The 12,370-nt window shown below is 45.9% G+C and overlaps 1 protein-coding gene across 2 annotated transcripts in view; it reads left to right on the top strand.

The window, feature by feature from the left end:
* The first annotated feature begins 1,490 nt into the window (after window positions 1-1,490).
* LOC115123908 (transforming growth factor beta-3 proprotein-like) overlaps window positions 1,491-12,370 on the top strand; it is a 35,023-nt gene continuing 24,143 nt past the window's right edge. For both annotated transcript variants that reach the window (XM_065008573.1, XM_065008574.1), the window contains exon 1: window positions 1,491-2,355. In XM_065008573.1, coding sequence (XP_064864645.1) covers window positions 2,010-2,355 — 346 coding nt within the window. In that variant the 5' untranslated portion in view covers window positions 1,491-2,009. The remainder of the gene's footprint in view (window positions 2,356-12,370) is intronic.

Below are 12,370 nucleotides of genomic sequence, written 5' to 3'. Positions count from 1 at the left end.
CAGCAGTTTGATCTACTACAGTAGCTATATGTTATTGGTATTGTACGTCAAACGACGTGTGGTCAGGTTTCTTGGGATTCAAACCTTCTCAAACAGCCTGATTCATCCTCATAGAGGTGCATTCACAATAAATGTGATTTGGATTCTTCACCCCGGAAAGACATTATCTCATTACACCTTTTTATACAAATGTTTTATTAAATGAAAGCTTTGATTTTATACTTACAAGACCATCATGCTTGCTTTGTCTTTTGTTTTATTTATAATTTATTAATTTATTATTATTTCTTATTTGAATAAAAAAAAATGTTGAAATCATAACAACATCCTTTGTGGGTCAGTAGGTTCCCAACATAATCACAGCTGGTGGTGTTGAACACAGTAGCTCAGATTGAGCCTGTCTTTGTTCCTGGCTTCTGCAACTGTTATCTTACCTGTGTAATATTGAAATAAGCCCAAAACCACTTGTTTCAAACATGGTCCTGTTTTATCAATTGCTGATCGATGGATACAAATCATTCAAATCTAAACGGATTTTTTTTTTTTTTTTTACCTCTGTCAAAATAATATATCACTTAAAGTTATGTTTGTACTTATATATATATATAATATATATATATATATACAATACCAGTCAAAAGTTTGGACACACCTACTCATTCAAGGTGTTTTTCTTTATTTTTACTATTTTCTACATTGTATAATAATAGTGAAGACATCAAAACTATGAAATAACACATATGGACAGCTTTGATGACAGCTTTTGCACACGCTTGGCATTCTCTCAACCAGCTTCACCTGGAATGCTTTTCCAACGGTCTTGAAGGAGTTCCCACATATGCTGAGCACTTGTTGGCTGCTTTTCCTTCACTCTGCGGTCCAACTCATCCCAAACTATATCAATTGGGTTGAGGTCAGGTGACTGTGAAAGCCTGGTCATCTGATGTAGCCCTCCATCACTCTCCCTCTTGGTCAAATAGCCTTTATACAGCCTGGAGGTGTGTTGGGTCATTGTCCTGTTGAAAGACAAATGATAGTCCCACTAAGCACAAACCAGGTGGGATGGTGTATTGCTGCAGAATGCTGTGGTAGCCATGCTGGTTAAGTGTGCCTTGATTTCTAAATAAATCACTGAAAGTGTCACCAGCAAAGCACCCCACACCATCACACCTCCTCCTCCATGCTTCATGGTGGGAACCACACATGCAGAGATCATCTGTTCACCTACTCTCACAAAGACACGGTTGGTACCAAAAATATAATCTTTGGACTCATCAGATCAAAGGACAGAGATCCATGTAATTTTGTCTTAAATATGACGGTAAGGAGATTTGAATTAATTTTAACACAGCTTCAACCAATGCCTACATATAGACTTCTATCATATAATAATCATTGGATAACCTGTTGTCCGTCCTCTATCAAAACGTCACAGCATTCGGTATAAAAAAAAAGTGAGCCCATGCTGAATGCTCATAGCTCCGCAAGGTGACTGCAGCAAGGCACAGTCGCGTGCGGGTCAGAGGCAAGCACGAAGTTGTTAAAGACAAATACAAAAAGGAAGGATGCAGAGTTTGTGGGGCGAGTTGGGCGACATAATTGAAAAAAAATAGTTAAATACAAGAATAAGAAAGAAAAGTAAAGTGTCTATATGCGTTCAGTAACTATAACGATGATGGAGACGATGGGTAGATTGTAGGTTTGGCGCGCGCTGGGGAATTCATTCCTTTGGAAAGGCGAATGATGTCTGATGGGCGAATATACACCTGGATTTCTCTGGATTTACAAACCAACAGAAACGGTTTTCCTCGGGAGAGGGCGTATGTGTATGAAGGAGACAAATACAAGTAAAGAGAAAAGTTAGTTAAGAGACTGCTATTAATTTGATTATGAAAAGTTTTGAACATATTTTTACGCGTAGGAACCTTGGGAATTAGTCACATGTGAATCCGTCAGTAATCTGTTATTATTCGAAGTGCTTCCTAAACCAATCAGAGAGAAACAGAATCATGTATCTGGGTAAAACTCTTCTGTTTGTCCTACTCTTAAACTGCGCCACCACGAGCCTATCTTTCTCAACATGCGCTACCGTAGATATAGACCATGTGAAGCGGAAAAGGGTCGAGGCGATACGGGGACAGATACTGAGTAAGCTCCGGACGACCAGCCCGCCACATTCACTGGGACCCAGTCAGGTCCCTTACCAGATCCAGGCCTTGTATAACAGTACCCGGGAGCTGCTTGAGGAGTTGGGGAGAGACCGGCAGCAAAGTTGCGGCCAAGACAACACGGAGACCGAATATTATGCTAAAGAGATATACAAGTTCAACATTGTCCAAGGGCCGCCTGACAACAGTAAGTCATGGTGTGTTTTCATACTGTTTTGGTTGATATAATATATTGCCTGGAAAATTGTTTTTTCTGTTTTTTTGTCAGTTAATGCGCTCGGATATGCGCCAGATCAATAACTGTAAAGCGTGCCAAATGCGTCATTTTGGAAGCTGTATAATTACAAGAGGGAGGGCTATTCCTCCAATGCCAGAGTGATCCCCCCCCCCCCCAAAAAGGATTTAATATGTTTGTTGTGCCAATGAAGGATCGTTTCTGGGCTTTTGAGATGTGTGTGGATAGGCTAACAGAGTGGGTAAACGTCGTGGAATATCTCATAAATTAAATATGTTGACATGGACATAGGGATGCTCTCCTTAGGCGCGTGAACTTCAATTCAGATCAGTTCTGTTATTGTCAGATAAGTTCTGTTATTGTCAGTTAAGTTCTGTTATTGTCAGATAAGTTCTGTTATTGTCAGTTAAGTTCTGTTATTGGCCTTATTCAGGAATGTAGCTCCCATTCATGTTGTCTTCCGCATTCCATGGACTTCAATGAGTGTGTATCTATATGTGTGTGTGTGTGTGTGTGTTTGTGTCTGTGTGTGTGTGTGTGTGTGTGTGTTTCATCAATAAGATGTAGGAATAGTAGAAGATATCTCAGAGTTGTGGATGTTGAAATACAGGAATAGTATTTGGTCTCGCTCCTCCCACTACTCCTCTTACCACACCTCCTCATCTCTCCCCTCCCTCCTTTCCTCCGTGGACCCAGTCCCTCTCGCCAGATGTGTCTGTTTCCATCCCAACCAGGATGAGAGGGACATCTGCCCAGGCGGATAGGAAAGGGAAGCCTTGCCGAGGGGGATAGGAAAAGCAAACATGGAGGGACAGGAACAGTTAACATGGAGACAGGAACAGTTAACATGGAGACAGGAACAGTTAACATGGAGACAGGAACAGTTACCATGGAGACAGGAACAGTTAACATGGAGACAGGAACAGTTACCATGGAGACAGGAACAGTTAACATGGAGACAGGAACAGTTAACATGGAGACAGGAACAGTTAACATGGAGACAGGAACAGTTACCATGGAGACAGGAACAGTTACCATGGAGACAGGAACAGTTACCATGGAGACAGGAACAGTTACCATGGAGACAGGAACAGTTAACATGGAGGGACAGGAACATTTTACATGGAGACAGGAACAGTTAACGTGGAGACAGGAACAGTTTACATGGAGACAGGAACAGTTACCATGGAGACAGGAACAGTTTACATGGAGACAGGAACAGTTACCGTGGAGACAGGAACAGTTAACATTGAGACAGGAACAGTTATCATTGAGACAGGAACAGTTAACATTGAGACAGGAACAGTTATCATTGAGACAGGAACAGTTAACATTGAGACAGGAACAGTTATCATTGAGACATTGAGACAGGAACAGTTATCATTGAGACAGGAACAGTTATCATTGAGACAGGAACAGTTATCATTGAGACAGGAACAGTTATCATTGAGACAGGAACAGTTAACATTGAGACAGGAACAGGCCCCCTGGTGACCTGGCCCCCTGGTTACCTGGTCACCTGGCCCCCTGGTTACCTGGTCACCTGGCCCCTGGCCCCTGGTCACCTGGCCCCTGGCCCCCTTGGCCTCCTGTCCTGTGCATTCCACCTCAGTAGAGAGATGTGACGCAAACAGATCCTCCTCAGGTGAGAGATAACCATTACATCACACAGACACAGACAGACACACATCTTTAGTAGCCGAGGTGTTTCCCAGAGCCTTTGTTAGCATTAAGGTCATCCTCAGAACTTTCCTACGATGTGTCTTTAGTAGCCGAGGTGTTTCCGAGAGGCTTCGATAGTAACGTGGCTCTTAATAAAAACCTCAGCTCCAGCCCAAGTGCATCGTTAGAGATAGTCAAGATGTCTGTCTGACTGTGACTGTCGATAACATCAGAACGAAGTTGACTACAAATACAAAGTTGCAAAGGTATTTGCACTTGTCATCAACAAGTGAAGGAAAAAATTATGCTTCAAATCAAATCAAATGTATTTATATAGCCTTTCTTACATCAGCTGATATCTCAAAGTGCTGTACAGAGACCCAGCCTAAAACCCCAAACAGCAAGCAATGCAGGTGTAGAAGCACGGTGGCTAGGAAAAACTCCCTAGAAAGGCCAAAACCTAGGAAGATACCTAGAGAGGAACCAGGCTATGAGGGGTGGCCAGTCCTCTTCTGGCTGTGCCGGGTGGAGATTATAAACCTAGAGATGAACCAGGCTATGAGGGGTGACCAGTCCTCTTCTGGCTGTGCCGGGTGGAGATTATAACATAACATGGCCAAGATGTTCAAATGTTCATGAATGACCAGCATGGTCAAATAATAATAATCACAGTAGTTGTCGAGGGTGCAGCAAGTCAGCACCTCAGGAGTAAATATCAGTTGGCTTTTCATAGCCGATCATTGAGAGTATCTCTACCACTCCTGCAGTCTCTAGAGAGTTGAAAACAGCAGGTCTGGGACAGGTAGCACATCCGGTGAACAGGTCAGGGTTCCATAGCCGCAGGCAGAACAGTTGAAACTGGAGCAGCAGCACGGCCAGGTGGACTGGGGACAGCAAGAAGTCATCATGCCAGGTAGTTTCTGAGGCATGGTCCTCGGGCTCAGGTCCTCCGAGAGAGAGAAGGAAAGAAAGAAAGAATTAGAGAGAGCATACTTAAATTCACACTGGACACCGGATAAAACAGGATAAATACTCCAGATATAACAAACTGACCCCAGCCCCCCGACACATAAACTACTGCAGCATAAATACTGGAGGCTGAGACGGGAGGAGTCAGGAGACACTGTGGCCCCATCCGATGATACCCCCGGACAGGACCAAACAGGAAGGATATAACCCCACCCACTTTGTCAAAGCACAGCCCCCACACAACTGGAGGGATATCTTCAACCACCAACTTACCATCCTGAGACAAGGCCGAGTATAGCCCAAAAAGATCTCCGCCACGGCACAACCCAAGGGGGGTCAACCCAGGCAGGAAGACCACGTCAGATACTCAACCCACTCAAGTGACGCACCCCTCCTAGGGACGGCATGAAAGAGCACCAGTAGGCCAGTGACTCAGCCCCTGTAATAGGGTTAGAGGCAGAGAATTTTACATTTACATTTACATTTAAGTCATTTAGCAGACGCTCTTATCCAGAGCGACTTACAAATTGGTGCGTTCACCTTAAGACATCCAGTGGAACAGCCACTTTACAATAGTGCATCTAAATCTTTTAAGGGGGGTGAGAAGGATTACTTTATCCTATCCTAGGTATTCCTGAAAGAGGTGGGGTTTCAGGTGTCTCCGGAAGGTGGTGATTGACTCCGCTGTCCTGGCGTCGTGAGGGAGTTTGTTCCACCATTGGGGGGCCAGAGCAGCGAACAGTTTTGATTGGGCTGCGCGGGAACTGTACTTCCTCAGTGGTAGGGAGGCGAGCAGGCCAGAGGTGGATGAACGCAGTGCCCTTGTTTGGGTGTAGGGCCTGATCAGAGCCTGGAGGTACTGAGGTGCCGTTCCCCTCACAGCTCCGTAGGCAAGCACCATGGTCTTGTAGCGGATGCGAGCTTCAACTGGAAGCCAGTGGAGAGAGCGGAGGAGCGGGGTGACGTGAGAGAACTTGGGAAGGTTGAACACCAGGCGGGCTGCGGCGTTCTGGATGAGTTGTAGGGGTTTAATGGCACAGGCAGGGAGCCCAGCCAACAGCAAGTTGCAGTAATCCAGACGGGAGATGACAAGTGCCTGGATTAGGACCTGCGCCGCTTCCTGTGTGAGGCAGGGTCGTACTCTGCGGATGTTGTAGAGCATGAACCTACAGGAACGGGCCACCGCCTTGATGTTAGTTGAGAACGACAGGGTGTTGTCAGGATCACGCCAAGGTTCTTAGCGCTCTGGGAGGAGGACACAATGGAGTTGTCAACCGTGATGGCGAGATCATGGAACCGGCAGTCCTTCCCGGGAGGAAGAGCAGCTCCGTCTTGCCGAGGTTCAGCTTGAGGTGGTGATCCGTCATCCACACTGATATGTCTGCCAGACATGCAGAGATGCGATTCGCCACCTGGTCATCAGAAGGGGAAAGGAGAAGATTAATTGTGTGTCGTCTGCATAGCAATGATAGGAGAGACCATGTGAGGTTATGACAGAGCCAAGTGACTTGGTGTATAGCGAGAATAGGAGAGGGCCTAGAACAGAGCCCTGGGGACGCCAGTGGTGAGAGCGCATGGTGAGGAGACAGATTCTCGCCACGCCACCTGGTAGGAGCGACCTGTCAGGTAGGACGCAATCCAGCGTGGGCCGCGCCGGAGATGCCCAACTCGGAGAGGGTGGAGAGGAGGATCTGATGGTTCACAGTATCGAAGGCAGCCGATAGGTCTAGAAGGATGAGAGCAGAGGAGAGAGAGTTAGCTTTAGCAGTGCGAAGCGCCTCCGTGATACAGAGAAGAGCAGTCTCAGTTGAATGACTAGTCTTGAAACCTGACTGATTTGGATCAAGAAGGTCATTCTGAGAGAGATAGCGGGAGAGCTGGCCAAGGACGGCACGTTCAAGAGTTTTGGAGAGAAAAGAAAGAAGGGATACTGGTCTGTAGTTGTTGACATCAGAGGGATCGAGTGTAGGTTTTTTCAGAAGGGGTGCAACTCTCGCTCTCTTGAAGACGGAAGGGACGTAGCCAGCGGTCAGGGATGAGTTGATGAGCGAGGTGAGGTAAGGGAGAAGGTCTCCGGAAATGGTCTGGAGAAGAGAGGAGGGGATAGGGTCAAGCGGGCAGGTTGTTGGGCGGCCGGCCGTCACAAGACGCGAGATTTCATCTGGAGAGAGAGGGGAGAAAGAGGTCAGAGCACAGGGTAGGGCAGTGTGAGCAGAACCAGCGGTGTCGTTTGACTTAGCAAACGAGGATCGGATGTCGTCGACCTTCTTTTCAAAATGGTTGACGAAGTCATCTGCAGAGAGGGGTGTGTGGGGGGGGATTCAGGAGGGAGGAGAAGGTGGCAAAGAGCTTCCTAGGGTTAGAGGCAGATGCTTGGAATTTAGAGTGGTAGAAAGTGGCTTTAGCAGCAGAGACAGAAGAGGAAAATGTAGAGAGGAGGGAGTGAAAGGATGCCAGGTCCGCAGGAGGCGGGTTTTCCTCCATTTCCACTCGGCTGCCCGGAGCCCTGTTCTGTGAGCTCGCAATGAGTCGTCGAGCCACGGAGGCGGGAGGGGAGGACCGAGCCGGCCTGGAGGATAGGGGACATAGAGAGTCAAAGGATGCAGAAAGGGAGGAGAGGAGGGTTGAGGAGGCAGAATCAGGAGATAGGTTAGAGAAGGTTTGAGCAGAGGGAAGAGATGATAGGATGGAAGAGGAGAGAGTAGCGGGGGAGAGAGAGCGAAGGTTGGGACGGCGCGATACCATCCGAGTAGGGGCAGTGTGGGAAGTGTTGGATGAGAGTGAGAGGGAAAAGGATACAAGGTAGTGGTCGGAGACTTGGAGGGGAGTTGCAGTGAGGTTAGTGGAAGAACAGCATCTAGTAAAGATGAGGTCGGCGTATTGCCTGCCTTGTGAGTAGGGGGAAGGTGAGAGGGTGAGGTCAAAAGAGGAGAGGAGTGGAAAGAAGGAGACAGAGAGGAATGAGTCAAAGGTAGACGTGGGGGAGGTTAAAGTCGCCCAGAACTGTGAGAGGTGAGCCGTCCTCAGGAAAGGAGCTTATCAAGGCATCAAGCTCATTGATGAACTCTCCGAGGAACCTGGAGGGCGATAAATGATAAGGATGTTAAGCTTGAAAGGGCTGGTAACTGTGACAGCATGGAATTCAAAGGAGGCGATAGACAGATGGGTAAGGGGAGAAAGAGAGAATGACCACTTGGGAGAGATGAGGATCCCGGTGCCACCACCCCGCTGACCAGAAGCTCTCGGGGTGTGCGAGCGGAACACGTGGGCGGACGAAGAGAGAGCAGTAGAAGTAGCAGTGTTATCTGTGGTGATCCATGTTTCCGTCAGTGTCAAGAAGTCGAGGGACTGGAGGGGGCATAGGCTGAGATGAACTCTGCCTTGTTGGCCGCAGATCGGCAGTTCCAGAGGCTACCGGAGACCTGGAACTCCACGTGGGTCGTGCGCGCTGGGACCACCAGATTAGGGTGGCGCGGCCCCGCGGTGTGGAGCGTTTGTATGGTCTGTGCAGAGAGGAGAGAACAGGGATAGACAGACACATAGTTGACAGGCTACAGAAGAGGCTACGCTAATGCAAAGGAGATTGGAATGACAAGTGGACTACACGTCTCGAATGTTCAGAAAGTTAAGCTTACGTAGCAAGAATCTTATTGACTAAAATGATTAAAATGATACAGTACTGCTGAAGTAGGCTAGCTGGCAGTGGCTGCGTTGTTGACTTTGTAGGCTAGCTGGCAGTGGCTGCGTTGTTGGCACTACACTAATCAAGTCGTTCCGTTGAGTTGACTTCAACAGTGCTGCTATTCGGGGGCTAGCTGGCTAGCTAGCAGTGTTGATTACGTTACGTTGCGTTAAAAGAACGACAATAGCTGGCTAGCTAACCTAGAAAATCGCTCTAGACTACACAATTATCTTTGATACAAAGACGGCTATGTAGCTAGCTATGTAGCTAGCTACGATCAAACAAATCAAACCGTTGTACTGTAATGAAATGAAATGAAAATGTGATACTACCTGTGGAGCGAATGCGACCGGGTTGTTGAGTGAGGAAGTTCTATTCGGTAGACGTTGGCTAGCTGTTGGCTAGCTAGCAGTGTCTCCTACGTTAAGGACGACAAATAGCTGGCTAGCTAACCTCGGTAAATTAAGATAATCACTCTAAGACTACACACTCTAAACTACACAATTATCTTGGATACGAAGACAGCAAAGACAACTATGTAGCTAGCTAACACTACACTAATCAAGTCGTTCAGTTGAGTGTAATAGTTTTTTACAGTGCTGGTATTCGGAAGACGGTGGACGTTTGCTAGCTGGCTAGCTGCTGGGCAGATAGCAGTGTAGACTACGTTAGGACGACGAAATACGATAATTACGCAATTATCTTTGATACAAAGACGGCTATGTAGCTAGCTAAGAAGAAATTGCTAAGATTAGACAAATCAAACCGTTGTACTATAATGAAATGTAATGAAATGTAATGAAAAGTTATACTACCTGCAGACCGAAGCGCTCGGATGCGACCGCTCGCTCCAACCCGGAAGTAAGACTCGCGGAAAGTCCAGTGGAAAGAGGGGAACCGGCCAGGCAGAGACAGCAAGGGCGGTTCGTTACTCCAGAGCCTTTCTGTTCACCTTCACACTCCTGGGCCAGACTACACTCAATCCTATGACCCACTGAAGAGATGAGTCTTCAATAAAGACTTAAAGGTTGAGACCGAGTCTGCGTCTCTCACATGGGTAGGCAGACCATTCCATAAAAATTGAGCTCTGGGAGAAAGGGAGAAAGCCCTGCCTCCAGCTGTTTGCTTAGAAATTCTAGGGACAATTAGGAGGCCTGCGTCTTGTGACCGTAGCGTACGTGTAGGTATGTACGGCAGGACCAAATTGGAAAGATGGGTAGGAGCAAGTCCATGTAATGCTTTGTAGGTTAGCAGTAATACCTTGAAATCAGCTCTTGCCTTGACAGGAAGCCAGTGTAGCACTGGAGCAACATGATCACGTTTGTTGGTTCTAGTCAGGATTCTAGCAGCCGTATTTAGCACTAACTGAAGGTTATTTAGTGCTTTATCCGGGTAGCTGGAAAGTAGAGCATTGCAGTAGTCTAACCTATAAGTGACAATAGCATGGATTAATTTTTCTGCATCATTTTTGGACAGAAGATTTGTGATTTTTGCAATGTTACATAGATGGAACAAAGCTGTCCTTGGAACAGTCTTGATATGTTCGTCAAAAGAGAGATCAGTGTCCAGAGTAACACCGAGGTCCTTCACAGTTTCATTTGAGACGACTGTACAACCATCAAGATTAATTGTCAGATTCAACAGAAGATCTCTTTGTTTCTTGGGACCTAGAACAAGCATCTCTGTTTTGTCCGAGTTTAGAAGTAGAACATTTGCAGCCATCCACTTCCTTATGTCTGAAACACAGGCTTCTAGCGAGGGCAATTTTGGGGCTTCACCATGTTTCATTGAAATGTACAGCTGTGTGTCATCCGCATAGCAGTGAAAGTTAACATTATGTTTTTGAATGACATTCCCAAGAGGTAAAATATATAGTGAAAACCGAGATGACTGCATTAAAATATTATATATGCAAAAGTATGTGGACACCCTTTCAAATTAGTGGATTTGGCTATTTCAGCCACACCCGTTGCTGACAGGTGTATAAAATCGAGCCCACAGCCATGCAATCTCTATAAACAAACGTTGACAGTAGAATGGCCTTCCTGAAGAGCTCAGTGAATTTCAATGTAGCACAGTCATAAGTCTGTCCTGTTAGAGCTGCCCCGGGTCAACTGTAAGTGCTGTTATTGTGAAGTGGAAACGCCTAGGAGCAACAACAGCTTAACCGCGAAGTGGTAGGCCACACAGTCCCACAGAACGGGACTGCCGAGTGCTGAAGTAGCGCGTAAAAATTGTCTGTCCTCGATTGCAACATTCACTACCGAGTTCCAAACTATCTAGTTAGTACACCCCTGGTAAAATATCTCTAGTTAGTACACCCCTGGTAAAATATCTCTAGTTAGTACAGCCCCTGGTAAAATATCTCTAGTTAGAACACCCCTGGTAAAATATCTCTAGTTAGAACAGCCCCTGGTAAAATATCTCTAGTTAGAACAGCCCCTGGTAAAATATCTCTAGTTAGTACAGCCCCTGGTAAAATATCTCTAGTTAGAACAGCCCCTGGTAAAATATCTCCAATGTAAACAAGCAAAAGACTGATGCATTTATGTCTTGTTTACAAACTATTACATGATAGTTTCACAGGGTTCAAAGGTTCAACAATCTAAACCACGTTGCTTTGCAGCCATCTTGTTCATCCTAAGAAACAATGATCACCTGTAGTGTGTATAAAAGTAGGGCTGTCAGTACCGTAATATTTTCTGTCCATGGTAAAAAATAAAATAAAAATATTTTAAAAAAGCACAATGCAGCCAAAACTATTTGTTCCTTTAAAAACCTGCTATATGTAAAATATGTGCGTTGTAGCTTGGAATAGAAATAAATGAGACTCTGGATCACAACATAATGATATTTGTTTCCAACATTAGGGCTGTTTTCCGAAACGAGTTAAATCCGCTTCATGTTCTGTTTTCCTTGCCACAATACTGTGTGTCGCGATACAATCGTCCCGAAACCTTTAAGGTGACAGTAGTCCTCTGTGTGGTTCAGTATTGGACCCCCCCCCCATTACATTTCTACTGAATATGAATACTTTCAGAAGCTCTAGTGAAACTCTTTCACATTTGTAAAAAAATATGTAAAAAAAATAGGTCAACTACAGTCGAGGTGTAAGATTCACATAATGTCATACTTGGTGTAGTTGTTAATAGTCTCATCGTAGGACTAATGATGCTCTCTGGAAAGAGCCAAGCAGCAGGCATGGTATGAACGGTACGATACTTGTCTCTTCGCTGCAGACGGCATCTTTCCCTTGGCTGGCCACGCTACAGACTTTTACACTTCCTACTTATTAACTCATATTTTCAAATGATTCTCCAACTCTTGGAGGGCTGTGTTATGGCACTGCTGGAGGAGCTATGAGGAGTAATGGTTGATGTGCTTAGCATCGATTGTAGACCGAAAGAGAGTGCACACCACGATGAAGTCACAGTGTTATGATTTAACCTCCCTTTGCGAGGTGGACTCAAACTTCCTCATAGAAAGCAAATCTCGGAAGTTCTCTGGCCTTGATCAAGGTGCTTTCACCTTTTTACTACGATTTGTTTTTCCCAGACCAGACCTTTACTCCAGACCTTCACTACTCCAGACCTTTACTACTCCAGACCAGACCTTTACTACTCCAGACCAGACCTTTACTACTCCAGACCAGAC

Source organism: Oncorhynchus nerka, linkage group LG24 (genome assembly GCF_034236695.1).
Source record: "Oncorhynchus nerka isolate Pitt River linkage group LG24, Oner_Uvic_2.0, whole genome shotgun sequence".
NCBI classification, from domain to species: Eukaryota; Metazoa; Chordata; class Actinopteri; order Salmoniformes; family Salmonidae; genus Oncorhynchus; species Oncorhynchus nerka.
Note: the sequence above shows the minus strand (reverse complement) of the source record. Positions and strands in the feature narration are given on the sequence as shown.